Genomic DNA, 18,182 nt, shown 5'->3' on the forward strand with positions numbered 1-18,182 from the left:
AAACACCCTCCAGTGCTATTTTATTGTGATCTGATTAGCACCTGTTTGCCTGCACTAATCCAACTTCAAACAAAACCGTGTGCTTTCCTCACTATCATTAGACCACACATTACAGTCTCAGCAATGCAGAATCCTGGGGTTTAAGCCTGCAGTTTTGCACTAAATAAACCCTTTTTTTCTAGATTAGCTCTGCAAATTAGGGCAAATCATGCAGAGAGAACAGTTGGATTGGAATATTACTCAACTTCTGTGCAAACGGACTGAAATGATACAGTCTTTAAATGTAAGATTCTGTAAATGAGAAAGCATCTACCTGCATCATGGATTTCAATCACCACGAAAAAAGTCTTCACACTAGTTCTAAATAAGGCAAGTCAATATTTGAGGACACAGGATGAAAACTGTCTACAAACATGATGGGAATGCTAAATTTCTTTTGTGTTATTGGGTTTTTTTGCATTCAGCTTTACCTTGTATTTAGCTGCTTTCCTCTACTGAAAATAACAATAGCGCTGTCGCTGGGAGAATGTAACTAAAGCAAGGATCATGAACACATAGCAGTTTATAACAACTACATTCCTAAACTTAACTTTACCTTGATTTGCTAACCTATCTTTTCAGGTGGATATAGAGTAAACTATAGGGCATTTTCCTTGGAAAAAAATGTGCAAAAGCATTATGCATTTATATTATTATAACAGCACCTTTTTCATGCAGGTAGTCCTACCAGAATTTTTGATTACATAAATTAAAAAACCTTCATTTAGATCAGGCCTTGATGTTACATTTAGTTCTCCACAATCCTTTCAGCAATGATCCGTTTTTTCCGTAAAAATAAAATAGTTTTATCTGTATTTTAATTACTCTTTCAGCTTAAAAATCTGCCAACTTTTCTGCAGAGGCAAGAGCTTTGGCTGATAAAATGTACACATGAAATGCTCCACATGTTTTTGACTTCTATATTAGATTCAGATTCAATATGCAAAGGCAAGCAAACTGTTAATTAGCAAAAGTAGGTGTGTAAATAGCATGCAAAGATGTCTGCTGCATGGACATTAATAGCATGTAATTACTAATGTGATCATAAATTCTGATCATATGATTCTGTATTTTTCTTAGTTTTCATCACACAACTTCTTTTGAAGACTTCCACTGGCATTTGTTTAACATGGGTTTATCACAACATACCTTACAAAGTCTAGTAATTTTGAATGGTAATATGGTAATACTTATATTATATTCTCAGTAATTTCACCAGTTGAGACTGCCTTTTTTTTTTTTTTGTCTGCTCACTGTTTTGTGAACAGAATGCATTCAAATGCTTGTAGGGTGAGTTCTACAGTTGTCACTGTTTCTTACCTCAGAATTTTTCTATGCACACTGGAATTTATTAAATAAATTCTTCATACACTCAACAACCATTTCCTAGGAACAGGATATTGAACTAGCTTATCAGCTACTAGGATTTGATAGAAACTGGTCTGGGCCACAGTTCTCTATAAGATATATAGCTGTATCCCAAAACCACCAAGAAAACTGGAAAAACTTCATACACTTTTAACATGAAGTGGACTGCAAGACAACTATCAATCTTAAGGCAGATCTGGAGAATGCCGTAAGGAAAGGCTGACCTAATCCTTTCACTTAAAATACCTGCTTATAAATACAGAGTAAATAGGGGGTTACTGTCTAAGGATCAAAATGCAGAGAGCTGGCTCTTTCATTTATTCCTCATCTAGTCAGGCTCATGCTGCTGACCTGAATGGGAAGTGAAAAGCAGCTCAGCTTTTGAGTAGTAAGAAACTCTGTGCTAAATTCTCAGAAATACTACAGATAAATAGCATCTCCCTGTACTTAGCTGCTTGCTAGATTTCATATTCCTTATTTTTTATGGCTTAAAAGCTTTGCAGAAAAATGCTTCCATGACTTCTTTGTACCCACTCTTTTTTACCAGTTTTTTAAAAGTAAGCCCCCTTGTATTTATACTTCTATAATATGTCATTATGATAATTTCCTGAGTTCTGACAGTCTTTTAGGTACTGAAAGAAACATAAAAGAAGGTATACGTGTTGTTTCAGTTGTTTTACACTCCCCACTATAAATCCCATGTCCTGCTGGGGAGTAAACTCATTATTCCTTCAGTGGGGCATCTTGGAAAAGAACTGCCTACCCACTGGTAAAGGATACAAGATATGGTCTTGTATTATATTGTTCTGCTCTAGCGAAGAAAGTTTCAAATACGTTTATTATCTGGGTGATAGGAGTACATGAACTTTAATGAAAAGGGACTTAGGGAGTCCTGAACACAAAATGGGAGGCAGTGACAGATAAGATATAGAATAAGGAAAAGGGGACTTTCTTTTTAAAAGGCTGCAGTGGCAGACTAGTAGCCAGCAAAGGAAAAAATGAAAAGCAAGAAGTTTATCAAGAACAGATAAAATATCTCAGTGGAATAGGGTGACTACCAGAAGGAAGTGAAAGGTGATGGATGACAAAAATTGGCAGGAGAATGCTACCAGTAGAACAGCAATCTTTCTTCAGAGAAAATACTAAACCATGTAGGAACCTATTTCATATTGAAATTGTTCAGCAAGATGGTAAAAAACAGTGAAATGAATTTGAAAAACAGCAGAATCGAAGGACAGAAATAGAATATAATGAGAGTAATTCTCTAATCCAGACAGTGAAGAAAAAAAAATAAAAAAATAAAAAAAAAAGAAAATACTGAAGATTAGAAAAATAGAGACATTCACAGAGTGAACAGAGAGGAGAGGAAAGTAAAATCTGAAAGCAAGTAACATGCAAAACTTGCTTAATTTTTCTGTTTCAACATAAAATGATTTTTTTTTCTGAGCTTAAAATGAAATGTGTAGGCATGTCCAGTACTTTAGTTTCAAACTAAGTATTAAAGTTTTTCATATTGCTGAATGAAACACATATCTTTTAGCTTAAAATTGTGCTAGTGTTCTGTCATTCTTGTTTGGAGTTTCTTTTACCTATTTAAAAATGCTAAATTCAAAATGATAAGGCAACACAAGTCTCAAAACAAAGTGTTGCTACGTTATATGTGAAAACAAGACACCCACACTAACATTACTGCTGTAAGAAAGACTTCAGTAACTTATTCTTGTCGGTCTACCAATTAGATAGTCAGCACATTAACACTTATGAGTTAATGAGTACATTCATAAACTTTTGGCTGTCTACATGCATAGCCACAAAATCTCCACAAAAAACAAAACAAACAAAAAACCCCCACAAAACCCAAAGCAAATAACAACAACAAAACAACCCAAAAGCCCAGAGACATAAATCTGTAAATTTTCAAGAAATTTGGTTTCATTAATTCTGCTCATAGACAAATTGTTGGAACTGGAACTCAAAAGGCTTATTAAAATAATAGAATAGGTGGGAGTCTACATTTTAGAGGATAGCTTGTATGAAATGCTTAAAATCTTAACTTCCCGAGAAGCTACACATAAGGTGAAAAGCTTCAACAAATTTGTGACTAGAATATGCATGCTGTAGAATATTGACAAATAAATACGAAATTCAAAAAAAGTCCTTCAACAGGCATCAAATCTTACTACCTCACCTGACCAATACTTTCACAGAAATTTGCATGCATAACCAATGAAAAAGAGAAAATAATGACCTTGCATTTCATCAATATTGGTGAGTGATAACAGGTTTTGTATTTTGTTTCATTTGTTTCAATGACTTGCTATATGACTTAACAACTAGTTTAATTCGTCTATTTTTTCTTTGAGAGAATTTAGGTCATTCTTATAATTTAGTAGCCTTCCCAGAGTGGGAGGATTCATTTCCTCTATTAATTTTGGTTTATAGCATAACATATTCACTTTGCAGTTATGCTCTATACAGAGACGGCTGATGAAATTTGAGCTGAGGCAATCCATAATTCTAGGCAATATTCAAAATGTTTTAAAGTTCTGTAAATAAAGGTACAGAAAGATCTGTCTCCTTTCAAGCAATACGCAGCAAAATGTGTAAATAGATTTGTATTATTGTTCATATTTAATCCCCATTCCTAACCCTGGTATTTCAATAAACATTAAATGTCTATATTCCATGTCCTCTGACCTTTTCTAAGCAGTGTGTGCCTTTTAACAGTGAAGTAATTCTTTTGTTTTCATGTTGATATTTTTCCTGTCTTACTTACAAGAGCCTCTTTAATCACTTTGAAAATATTAAAAAAAAAAACAACCCAGCTTTCATGGCTGGCTTACCGATACGTAAGAAGCCAGAACTAAGGGGGAATAATCCTTGTAATTCTTGTTCCTTAGTTTTTGGATGGTGAAAGCAAAGCTATCTTTCAAATACACTAAGCATTTGTAGCTCCAGTGAGCAGTGAATAGTTAGTAGCTCTCAGCTTTACTAACTGAAGGCATCCCAAAACGAAGCTCACAAAAATTACTGATCTTAGGCTTTAGCTTTGAAAGGGGCAGCAGAGTAAGCTAAGCAAGCTATAACAACACAGCCCTGGAATGAGAGGATTCATCTTAAACTTATTTCAATCAGAACTGGCACATGCATTCTGACAAGTAAGATCATCTCATCAAAGATTTCTAAAGAATGGCCATTTCTTCAATTTCCCTACTCCCAGAACTTTAAGAGGAGTATGTTTTCCTCTTAATAGTTTATTAATTCATACCTTTTAGCTCCTAAAGAGTTTTGCTACCTTGCAAACAGCATGTAGCACACACTTCCCTGGAAATGAGCTCAGACTGTCCCCCAGGAACATCCTTTGCAGTTCCAGCTCCTCACAGTTCTTGAGCTGAGGGTTTAAACTTGAAAACAGAATAAGGTTTCTGCCTATTGTAAATAAAAGTTGTCATTTATCTTCCTTAAGTTTCATGTTCTTTAGTTTCATACACAATATGAGTAATAATTTCAAAAGATGTTTTACTGCTCAAAACACACTTTCTTCAACATTGTTTTTTAAGTAAAACTTTTTTAATGCCACCTTCTGAATGCCATAACTACAACTGTGTTGTCCCTGCAGATGTTCTCCCTGCAGACCTTTACATATTCTAAAACAAATTTCTCTTGCACAGACCAAATGGAATAATTCTGGCCCATCCAATTTGGCAGTGCTGTTCCCAAGTTGCAAATTTGCAATGCAACAATCTTTTTCTTTGACAGACTCAGAAGTTTCTTTGAAAGGAGAGTTTTTATCTGCAATAGAAAACAGTAATATTGACATAAGATGCTTTGAAAGGAATTCTAAGCTTACCTGCAGTGTACAACCATTGGTCCAGCATCAGGTGGGTTGCAGGTCTTCACTCGTCGCAGGAAAGCTAAGAATGGTGTTGGGTGTTCTGGAACACCATGGTCAGGCCAGGCAGTGAACTGGAATTGCCTCACTTCCCTTTTCTCACTTGAACCATTCTATGGTATTAAAAAAATTAATGACAAAACTGCTACTTGATGTGATATTGGAGTTTTTCAATGAAACAACTGCAGAAGCATATATACCATCAAAGAGTATTCAAGCTACATTTGGGGCCAGAGGAATACAGAACTGAGGCTATGGAGGGAAATGCTCCTTATATTCTCAATTGCAGGATTCAAACAATGTAAAAACTTTAACTGTACTGCAGAGTAAAGACTCACAACAAATGCCAGAGCTTTAGCTATTTTTTGAGTGAGCTAAATATTTTTTTTGTGGGAAGGGAAGGACAAAAGTTGCCAACGTTTATATTTTAAACTATATTGTAAGTATATATAAGTACATATACCTTGTAAAGTGCGAATGTACGAACACAGTATGTTGCCAATTCAACGGTGTCTAAAAGGGTCACTTGAATTAGTCCGTAAGTTTCTGTGCCTCTGCTTGGCCAGTATTGATCACACTTCACCTGAAGTGAAAAATATATAATCATTTAATACGTTTTAAAATGGCATTTATTACGTATCTGAGCATATATCACTGTAGGTTTTTTTAAGGATTTAGAATGTCCAACAATAGCCAAGGTTCCAACATAAGAAATTTATTTTATCATGCACAAGAATTGCTCTTTTGGTAGAAGCTCCTACAGTATCTTTTTCTATAATGGGCATTTGTAAAATCAGTGGGGCAGATGACTAAGAGATACTAGTAAGTATAGATATATTAAATTAAAAAGAATCTATAGTACCTAAAAATATGACCTAACAATTAAAATATTTGCTTTCAGAGACTGACAGGTCAGTGACTGAGACACTCAGCCTCTATTTCATTTATAGTAATAAATTTTAATCAATTAGCCTTGCATATGGTACAGAAGTGTATTCTGAGCCCAATAATAATGCATTTATTTATTTATTTAATATTAATAAGATTCATACCAAATTCAGTGAGAATACACAAACCTTAAGACACAACAAAACCAGTATATTGCAAAGTATTTTCTGATAAGAATGTGAATTATCATGCTAAGCCAGAGAAAAACTGAAGATTCCCCCACAATGGAAAATGAAGATACGAATCTTTGAAACTTCTACATTCTCCAGTGTCTAACTCTGCACAGTACTTATTGAAAAAGACTCAGTATGCTTTCAAACTCCCAGTCCTGAATAGCTTTTGCTTGCAGATGGTTTTGAGACTTGCAGGTCACAAATTACTAACAGTTCACAAAATCCCAAACTCAGAACAAACAATCTAGATAAAGAGGAGAAAAAAAATCTAACCACTGAGACGGGTGATGAACATTCAATAGTGACAAAACCCCCTGAAACTACTTTTAAAGGAATTGATAGCTTAATTTATAGATAAAGAATTGGAACAAAGAAACTAAAATTATTTACTGATACTACAGTCTTAAAAATGGGATGACTAGTGTATAAAGTAATTTTATTAGGGGAATTTGGAATTATTTCCTTGTGCTATTTACTGAAACACTGAACGCATAAGTATTTCAAGTACTTCACGAATAGCAGTGATTTATTTGCAAGATTCCTAATTCTAAAACATACCATTGTGGTCTTCTGCAAATTGGACAGAAAAATATGTTTTTAGTTCAGTTATTTCAATATAAATATTATAAATAATAATACAAATATAAAGCTAGTTTCACTTTATCATTTGTATAGGCACAGTGTAACTTGTGTCTATATTGGTTAGCCATATTTCAGACAAAAAAGTTGTGGCTTACTATTTCTTAAGTTCTGACTAAACTTGGTTGGTTTGAATGATTTAAAAAAAAATAAAAATGGTAGAATACTTGATGTACTTTTTAACAAAATAAATACAAGTAATAAATGTCAGATTGTGCCTTTGCATGCCTAAACATGTAGTTCTCCACTCTACCCTGCAGTTCCAATGTATAGATTGTATTACTGTAGCAGTTCCAGTTTCCAGAGTGCATGCCTGAATAATTTCACTAAAAACTTTACACCAGAATGACTATAAAATCAACTTCCAAATGTAATTCGGTGACAAAGCTAAAAGAGGGTAGGTTTAGATTAGACATTAGGAAAATAATTCCTAATTATTATCAGGTTGCCCAGAGAAGCTGTGGCTTCCCCATCCCTGGAAATGTTCAAGGTCAGGTTGGATGGGGCTTTGAGTAGCCTTGTCTAATGGAAGGTGTCACTGTCCATGGCAGGGCACTGGAACTGGATGAGCATTAAGATCCCTTCCAAAAGGAAATTCAGAACATAGTAGGGCACCAGCATTTTTGCAAATAACAGAAAATAATTGTTTCATTTTTATTCTGTATAATAATCTAAAGTTAAGCATAACTCAGGTTTAGAAGCCTGTAGAGAATTGCTCCTTTTCAGTTAGGCTGGGAGAAAATAAATGTGCTGCTATTCTAGGTGCAGATTTGAGGGTTTTGTTTGGTTGGTTGGTTTTTTTTGGTCTTGGCAGATGTTTGTTTTTTTTTCATTGTTCTTTCATATATTAGTTTATGTAAGAAACTCCAACTATTTTACGATTATTATAAAATACTTTCCGTTAGAACTAATTTATGCAGAGGACTGCTTCTGGAAGAAGATGCTTCTTAAAAATAAATAAAATTTTAGACCAGTATATATATTATTTGAAAGTGGAAACTGATGAAAATAAGAAAAAAATTTTTAGAAAGAAAGTCTGATTTCTGATTGACTTTTGAACCTCTGGAACAGCACATTAACCACAAGGTGATGGAAATATATCTTTTATTCTTTTGCTTTTTGATTTTCCTGAGAACAACAGGTCTTATTCAGAGATGTGACCTTACCTGCCTCTTACCTCTTTTGCTCTGTGATCATAAACCTTACATTCCCAATACTCCTAACAATTTAGAATCCAATTCATTGTGAGAGATCAGAACTATGTTTTCCAATGGATTTCACCAGCAGTGGAGAATCAAATAATGTAAGTTAATTATGAAGGCACTATTTTTGAGATAGAGTTCTTTTAAAATCTTTTATCCTATGTTAAGACCATACAATTCAGCACTTAAAAGTTTATTTTTTCAGGAGTTATACACTAATATATTTTTCAGAAAAAAAAATCTCAAGCCCCTTGAGTCAGCCAAATTTAACACTACATGTCAGCAAGACAATTTTTAGATTAGCTGCCAGATTGTTTTTTGTCCTTCAGTTCTTTAGTCTGTGTTCAATTTCCCTGTCATAGGGGCAATTTCTTCCTCACTTGTGTACATTGTTTCTAAACCAGACAACTTTAAGTATGGTCGTGATAACATGTATCCTCCTTCAGAAATACAATTATAAGATTTATTTATTTTTAGAGTTAGTTTGTAACATAGCTCTGGTGAATTTCACAGTCCTCACCCTACTCTTATCTACATAGTTCCCAGTGCCAAGGGATGATTTTCTCCTCTTCTGACTATGATCATCTGCACCCAGTGACAGCCATTCTGTGCCATGAACTGTACATGGTTACAGAGAACAGCTTTCACCAATAATTCTCTCATGTTCTCTTACTTGTCACTAAAGATGGCAGGATGAATGGAACAGACAAATGAGTACAAAAAAAAAAAACCTCTCACTGCTGATTTCAAAGTGTTTTTTAAAGAGAAAGTCAGTTACAACTAATGACAAGAATAACTTTTAGTACTACTTTCACTATTGCATGACCATAGGTTGCATATTCCAAATCCACTACATTTGAGATCAGAGTAGCTTTCAAAAGACTACCAAATTTAACAGGAAATGTTTAAAGTACCATAGCAGTAGACAGAAGACTTAACTAATGATAGGCACATTCTCTTAACCTGCCCCTTAAACATTTACATTTCTTCCACTCAGACCATGAGAATCCTTGCTCTTCATGGAAGTACAAGCATTCACTGAAAGCAAAGCTGTAAAAAAATGTAAGTAAGTTCTTTCTTTTCCATTAAAAATGAGAAGCTTAAGACTATTTCAGACTAGAGGGATTTAAGTAGCTACAGAGCTCCTAAGAATACTTGTGGATATTCACACTTCAGTACGTCACAGCCACTACAGAAGGCATTGCCGTGCATCAAAAAAGCTGAAGGAAGGGTATTTCCATATGAACATATGAATACAAAGCTTCCTGACATTCAAGGATAGAGAAATAATTTTCCAGTATAAGGTTCCACCATTCAGGCTGAAAAACTGCTTTAGGTGATTCTCACATGAGCCAGCTCTTACAGGCCATCTGAGATTGTAAGGACAAAACACAGATTATGAAAGATACAGCAACCTAGTCATAGGTAGATTCATCTAGTAAATTTTTTTTTTTTTTTTTTTTTTTGCTGCATGAACAGCATAAGAATTATGCTGAATCTGGAATTTGAAATAGCAGCAGTATGTTACAAAAATTGTGCTCTGGTTTTGTTAATAATAATTGTCATTTGCAGACAAAACTTTCCAATGACAATTTCAGATTGTCTTCCTTCAAAAATAAAATATCTCTACTATGACAATGAATGATAATAATAATTATGGAACAAAAGAGTGCCTGTTGTTGGTGCTGAAAACTGCCTCAAAACCTATCAGGCTAGCTTAATGAATCAGACATCCCAGCTGATGTTCTGTCCCAAGCAGTTATTACTCTGAAGCCATTTTCTTTTTTGCAACAGTGCCTCACCACCTGAAGGTTAGGCTGATTGGAGTATAAAGATTGTAGGCACTGACAGTAGTATACAAGATTGTAATGCAAAGATTAGAAAAGAATGAATCAAAATACATATTTTTTTAGGCATTATCTAAAAAAGATTTGCTCAAGTGTCATTCATTCGCTTGAAATGACAGACTGAAAACAGAAACTCCTATTCAGAAATAACACTGAAAATAAAACAGTTTAAAGTTTTTGATTTTGCTTTTAGAGAGACACAGAATTTAACAGAATCCTAAATTCTGAAAGAACTGAGCACTTAGCCACAGGTAGACAGATCCTTCTAAAACTCACCAAGTATATTCGCAAAACAATTAATTACTTCTGTAAATCTTTGTTCTTTGAATCCATTTTTTACTACCAAAAAAAAAAAAAAGGAAAAAAAAAAGAACATTTGCATGCACTTGTCTGTAGTAATGATTTACAGTAGATACATACCTGTGAGTACATAAAAACAAAGATGTTCATATCCAGTCTGGAGAAAAGGAGGCTCAGGGGAGACCATATTGCTCACTACAACTACCTGAAAGGAGATAGGTCTCTTTTCCCAGGTAACAAGTGACAGGAGAAGAGGAAACACCCTCAAGGTGCAGCAAGGGAGGTTTAGACTGGATATTAAGAAAATTGCTTTTCACCTAAAGGGTTGTCAAGCACTGGGACAGGCTGCCCAGGGAAGTGACTGAGTCACCACCCCTGGAAGTACTTAAAAGACGTGTAGATGTGACACTTAGGGACATAGTTCAGCAGTAGACTTAGTAGTGTTAGGTAACTCAATGATCTTACAGGTCTTTTCAAAACTAAATAATTCTGTCTAAGGTCTTAATTACAGTAGCCTTGAAAAAGAAGTTTCAAATACAATTTTGAGACAACATAAATGAACTTTAGGCTGATCAACTCATAACAAACTTTAGTTCACTAGTAAGTCTGCAAATCAACCACCATTACATCCTTACTTTTTGAAATTTCTGAGATATAATTAATAGGCTAATGATAAATATTAAAGATAATTTGTAAGGAAAAAGATAATACTCAAACTTCTTCCATTCTGATCCTTAGAACAGAATGTGGTACGGTTATTAAAAGAGAAGGAAACAGATAACTGAAAGCTACCTCGGTCATATTTCCTCTATCTTGTCTTTCATCTTCATCCACATGTTTCAAGAACAGTACAAAACTATATTGCTAGCATCATTACAAGATGGCCTTTTTAAACTCCTCCTTAACAGCAAGGAAGGCAGGGTCTTAGTGAAATAATTTTTAAGGATGAGTCTGTCAAAGAGATAAGGGCATCAAGATTTTCTAGAAGGGTCTTTAAAAGGTTTATATGAATGGAACCAAAAGGAAAAGAGAATCGGCTGAATTTTTTTTTTTTTTTTTTTTTTTCTAGAACAAGGTATTACATTACAGTATGAAGAAGATATTGAGCAATTCAGCTTACTATTCAAGTGCTCTAACAAAACTTCTGAATTGTCCATACAAGAGCTATCTCTTTTACCTGATACGAATATTATGCAAGACACCAGTGAAATAATATAATCACATAAGTGAAGTATCAGAGCAACAATATTCTATTACTCTCATGCTTTTGGTTCACCTGAAAGCCAGAAGTAAATGGATGAAACAGCACAAAAATTAGAAATGCTACATTGGAGAACATTTTTAGATGTTAACAGGTTTCAGTTTAGATTTTGATTTCTGAGTGATACTTTGAGTCATGGTGAGTTTTCCATTCCTAGTTTAATACACAGATAAAATTCTTAATCTCATAAGTGTAATTCTTATACTTCCTGTGATATTAACCAGAAAGACCACCTAGAAAAAGAAACCATTACCAACACGTGCTTTTCATTAGCCAGATTAATTCCTTAACTTCCTTAAAAAAATTAGAAAACTTTTGTACATGATGGAAAATGTAAATAATAATACTCTCTTTCAGAGACACCTATCCAAAGAACTTGAATTTTCCAGATGCATTTCTCACTATAAAGGAGAACTGTTCTTTAGAGGTTATTTTGCCTAAACAATGCTAAATTAATTCCTTTTCAAGGACCCAAAATGACCCTTTCAAGCATGAAATTCCCTGAACGAACTTTCCACACTGAAGTAAGATTGCAGTGATAAAACAAATATGAACTAATCACTGCATTAAAAAATATATTAAAACAATTCTTAATTTTGCAAGGAAAATTCTAATTCAAAATGTGAATGCCCATTTGCTACATGTGGCATATTATCTCTGTATTAAGAGAAGAATTATATGAGGTAGTAATGTATGTCTTAGCTTAAACACAAGGAGACCTCCTTGGATGGATAAGGAGCTGCTGAAGCAACTTTGAGGGAAAAAAGAGAGTTATAAAAGGTGGAAGCAAGGACAGGCAGCCTGAGAAGAATACAGGGATGTCGTCTGGGAAGCTAGGGACCAGGTTAGGGAAGCTAAGACCCAGCTGGAATTACACTTTGCTAGGGATGTGAAAGATAACAGGAGGGGATTCTATAGGTGCATTGCAAATAAAAGACAGACTAGGAACAACGTGGGCCCTCTCTGGAAGCTTTCAGGAGAACTGACTACACAGGATTTGGAGAAGACTGAGGCTCTGAATGGCTTCTTTGATTCAGTTTTCACTGGCAAATGCTCTGACCACACCACCCAAGTCTTGGAAGGCAGATGCAGGTACTGTGAGAATGAAGACCTTAGGCTCACTGTAGGAGAGGATTTGGTTCTAGAGCATCTTAAGAACCTGAACGAGCACACGTCCATGGGACCTGATGAAATCCATCCGCGGGTCCTGAAGGAGCTGGCGAATGAAGTTGCAAAGCCACTGGCCATCATGTTTGAAAAATGATGGCAGTCAGGTGAAGTTCCTGATGACTGGAAAAAGGGAAATATAAGCTACATTTTCAAGAAGGGGAAAATGGATGACCCAGGGAATTACAGACCAGTCAGTCTCACCTCTGCCTGGCAAAATCTGGGAGCAGATTCTCTTGGAAGGCAAGCTAGGGCACATGAAAAAGAGCAAGGTGCTTGGTGACAGCCAGCATGGCTTTACTAGGGGAAAATCCTGCCTGACCAATTTGGTGGCCTTCTATGATGGGGCTACGGAACTGACGGACGGGTAGAGCAGTAGACGTCATCTACCTGGAGTTCTGCAAAGCATTCGACACTGTCCCACACAACATCCTTGTCTCTAGATTGGAGGGACATCAGTTTGACAGATGGACCACTCGGTGGATAAAGAACTGGCTGGATGGACACACACAAACTGTTGTGGTCAACAGCTCAATGTCCAGTGGGAGACCAGTAATGAGTGGTGTCCTCCAGGGATCAGTACTGGGACTTGTCTTGTTCAATGTCTTTTTTGGTGGTATGGACGGTAGGGTTGAGGGCACCCTCAGCAAGTCTGTCAATGACACCAAGATGTGTGGTTCGGTTGTTAGGCTGGAGGGAAGGAATGCCATGCAGAGGGACCTTGACACGCTTGTGAAGTCGGCTGATGCCAACCTCATGAAGTTTAGCCATGACAAGTGCAAGGTCCTACACCAGGTCGGAGCAATCCCAGGCACACCTACAGGTTGGGCAGAGAAGAGATTCAGAGCAGCCCCACACAATAGGACTTGGGGTATTGGTTAATGAGAATCTTAACTTGAGCTAGCTTCAGTGTGTGCTCGCAGCCCAGAAGGCCAACCGCATCCTGGGCTGCATCAAAAGAAATGTGATCAGCAGGCCGAAGGAGGTGATCCTGCTCCTCTACTCTGCTCTTGTGAGACGTCACTTGGAGTATTGTGTGCAGTTCTAGTGTCCTCAGCATAAAAAGGACATGGAACTGTTGGAACAAATCCAGAGGAGGGCCATGAGGATGATCAGGAAGCTGGAGTTCAGATAAGCTGAGAAAGTTGGGTCTGTTCATCCTGGAGAAGAGCAGGCTGCGTGGAGACTTCATAGCAGCCTTCCAGTATCTGAAGGGGGCGTGTGAGGATGCGGGGGGACGACTATTCATTAGGGACTGTAGTGATAGGACAAGGGGTAATGTGTTAAAACTTTAACAGGGGAACTTAAGATTGGATGTAAGGAGGAAGTTCTTTACTGTAAGGGTGGTGTGGCACTGAAATGGGTTGCCTGGGGAAGCTGTGAATTCTCCATCCCTGGCAGTGTTCAAGGCCAGGTTGGACAGAGCCTTGTGTGACATGATTTAGCGTGAGGTGTCCCATGGCAGGGGGCTTGTAACTAGATGATCTTAAGGTCCTTTCCAACCCTAACTATTCTATGGTTCTAAATAATAAATTAGAGTTATGACACAGTTTTGACTAAACCACTTGCTATACATTTGCATCAGGGACAGGCATTTTTCAGAAAGCTATCAGTCTACTGTTACAGCTAAGAGAAACAACTTCATTTATGGACACAGAATTGTAAAAAAAAAAAACGTAGACAGTTGCCTTGAAAAATACTTGTGGCAAGACCAGTTATTGTCATTTCATTTCAGTTAAGACTGGTGTAAACAGTCCTTAAAAGGTTACTTACAGTGGAAGAGACCAAAAAAAATATTCTACAGATGTTGCTCCATTCATGACATACTATTTTGGAAGTTCTTTAATAGTTTAACATAAATCACCTTTGCTACAAAGTTTATTTCTTCCTCCAAGCACCCCACAGGAAAGGAAAATGGTTGACTAACATGAAATTTTTAACAGCCTTTCACATGCAGGAAGATTATGATTTTTTCCTTTACTCTCTTATATATACACAAAATTCAATTATTTCTGACTTCCCCATACATAATTTCTCCAACCTCCACTCATTCTTCTAGTGTCTTTGTAATTTACCAACAGCTTTTCATGTGGAACATATGTCCTCAACACCAAATGTGTGTAAGCTGAAATAAACAGACATGACATGCCAAAACTATTTTCAACCTGTATAGTGGCATTGAAGTGACACTAAAACACTTCATTCACACAAAGTCAACCCTGCTCACAGCATGGCATTTCTACAGATATTTGGTTGGGTGACATAACAGAGTTTTAGCTGAGGTTGTTTGGCACAGCACTTCCACCTGGAACGTACCTAGTAAGAGAAATTTCAAGCTTTATTGGTATATGCAGTCTTTGTTAGCATAGATCTAGGATTAGATTCTTAGATGAATTAAGAACCTATGACTGACTGCATTTCATCGAGAGTTGAACAAGTCCCTGCCCTTGTGCCTCTGAGAATCCTTCCATAATGAACAGCCATATGGTTGAGTTTTACAATTCTGACATGATAACTGGTGACTCCAGCTCATGCAGTGGTGTAGGAATTTTTGGACAGTGGCCATTGCATTCTGTTACAATAAAAAAAAAAACCCAACAGTACAAACCTACACATTTTTATTTTTATTTTTGTAAATCTGTTGAACACATGGTCTACTTGACTTTGGATTTTTTTTTGCCAGTTTTCTCATTCTTCTTCTGACTCATACCTTAGCATGCTGAGAACACTAAGTAAAATAAGAGTCTGATATTACATTACTGATAGAGAAGTTACTGACTTCCCATTAAAAGTAGGGGCTGAACAATGACAAAACTACACAGTTATTTGTTATTTAGAAAACAATACAATTCCGTATGAGAAAATGTCATCTACAACACATGTCCTGTCAGCTCATATGTCTGCTGGGCCAGATGTTACCTCTTACCTGATAAAGACATGCATACTTTTTCTAGTGGCTGCAAAACATAGTTATTTTTTTATTTATATTTTCCTATGAGTAAGTACATATTTCACTTCTTAAAAAATCCCAGACCCCTAATTTTACATAGCTGTGCTGCCCAATGCAAAACATTAGTGCAGTTTTTAGGAAGAAATCAATTACATTTTGTCTAAATACAGTACAAGTGCACTTGGGAGCATATTTATTTAATCTGTAATGATTTGTTAAGTGCACATATTGATGACTTTTCTACTCATATTAGTGAAGATGTCTTATTGTCACTTATTTTCAACCCAGTATTTTGATTGATAATAGCTTCAGTATTACCTGTCAAAACACTGTTAGGCAAAAAGATACGAACTTTGCTGTGGAAGCTCTGCAAAACAAATGGAAAACTATCACAATCATATAAAACTCTGCTGCATAGCCTGTATCTTTCTGAAACATCCTTATGCATTTCACACAGCAAAAGAACACCGTTCTTCATTTTATTTGCTTATTACCTACTGCTGTGCACATACTCTGTCTACATAGCTAAGACAGAGCACATGGCTATGTCAGCTATGTCAGATAGCAGTGCTTATTCTTCAAACAAATGAAGATTTATTAAAAATATTAGTAATGTGTGCATTTCAGTTATAATAATTTATGGTTCTTCCTAGGCCTGCCTTAATGTTTTCCATGCTTATAACAAGACAGAAATCTTTGGTGGCCTGAAGTTTGTCTCAAAGTAATTCTTACCATACAGTCCCAAGGTACAATTACACTTTCATCACGCTTATTCAAATGTTTTTGTTCTTACATATTTTAATATTGCCATCTCAATATTGAGAGAGGATACATGACCTTTCTATTAGGTTTGTTTTTATCTTTTCCTTCCCAGGGAAAACTCAGCTTTTAAACCTTGATAAAGAAGATGACTGTTCTATGTTTGTATTTTTATGTATTCTTGTTTTGTAACATTGATGATGACGTCCACTTCCTTACAGACAAATGAGTGTCTGGATCAGGCTAACAGAGTGCCACAAATGTAATTTCCTCATGTATTCACTTAGCCATTTGCAAATGTGAATGAAGCTGGTAGCATCAGGACAAAAACTAAAACCTTTGTAATCACTATAGAAGTCCAAAATCTGGCTCACATCTGAGTAATTGCCAGGGTCATTATACTGTCAGTTAGCTTTAAACTAATAGGAATATTTTGACAGAAGATTCTAATCCTGGGCATTATGGTCCCACCACAAAAAATACTACCAGTGAAGTTAACAAAGAGGTGTTTCTATCAGTTTCAAAAGTTTAGTTAAAACAAGGAATTATTTAAAATAAGTAATTGCATAGCAGAGAAGAAAAGGATTGAATTCTCTTTCAAGTGAATGATCTACAGCAATTTCCTACCCTAAAACAGGAAGCATGACTAAATGTCTCTGTTTCAGGCAATATTACCTTTTGCTATAAAGTGAGGTTTCTATCTTCGTCTGATCATTCACATCATTCACTACAGCACCCAAGTTGTCAGAACATTCAGTTAATTCAGAGGATCTGACTAAACAAAAAGGAGAATGTGGATTGCTGGGGGCACAGGGAAAGACAGAGAAGCAGGGAAGAGAGGTAGCACACATTAAGGCTTTACAACTTTCCTTAGTGTAACACACAACTATTTTATTTTGTATTTTTTAATCTCTAATTTGTAGGCTTAATAAAGTTCTTTTATTTCACTTAGATTAAACGCATGCGTGTGACAAAAATGCTACCAACACCATCCCGTGCACTGCCAGTGTGTATAATCCTTTTTTATATAAATTACGTGCACAGTAGCTGAATGATGGGACTGACTTTCTCTCTCTGATTTAGGGCAAATGAGATTCAGGTGATGACATTTCGTAGGAAACCGATAAAGTGTGAAAGGTTATAAGTGAAAGAGATTCTCTTTCCCTGCAGTTTCCTTTCAGGCAAACAATGAATAATGAATTCACTCTAACATCTTCATTTGATGAACTCAGCTGTAAAATATGTACGTTCTCAAAGCTGAAGTTATTCAGACATATTACACATGCAAATGAACTAACTTTCTGCAGATGCAATTAAAATCCCCATCTTTATCTATGCAGTCCAGGTTAAAAAGGCTGATATCAAGCTGCAGGACTACATAATGAAATAGCAAGCTAAACAGAAATGACGACATGGAGATGGAAAGCAGATGAAGTCCCCAAGAGACACAATTGTGCCTTGCGGCAGGAATAATGATCAGGCTGCCAAGACACAAAAGCAATCAACATGGAATGAAAGGAAAAAGAGAAACAAAATTAGCAAAGATCAGCTCTAATGTTATCTAATAATGTTTGCATTTCATGTTTGAAATTTCACTTTGTCTCCTGCTTTGAGGATATGCTGCATAAAATTGATAG

The 18,182-nt window shown here is 36.0% G+C and overlaps 1 protein-coding gene across 1 annotated transcript in view; it reads right to left on the reverse strand.

Annotated features, from left to right (window-relative positions):
• PTPRD (protein tyrosine phosphatase receptor type D) overlaps positions 1 to 18,182 on the reverse strand; it is a 303,359-nt gene that overhangs the window by 34,035 nt on the left and 251,142 nt on the right. The window contains exons 29-30 of the mRNA XM_031054317.1: positions 5,763 to 5,882; positions 5,258 to 5,412 (exon numbers count right to left, since the gene is read on the reverse strand). Of these exons, the coding sequence (XP_030910177.1) occupies positions 5,258 to 5,412; positions 5,763 to 5,882 (275 nt within the window). The remainder of the gene's footprint in view (positions 1 to 5,257; positions 5,413 to 5,762; positions 5,883 to 18,182) is intronic.

The sequence above is a fragment of the Melopsittacus undulatus genome, chromosome Z (assembly GCF_012275295.1).
Source record: "Melopsittacus undulatus isolate bMelUnd1 chromosome Z, bMelUnd1.mat.Z, whole genome shotgun sequence".
NCBI lineage: Eukaryota > Metazoa > Chordata > Aves > Psittaciformes > Psittaculidae > Melopsittacus > Melopsittacus undulatus.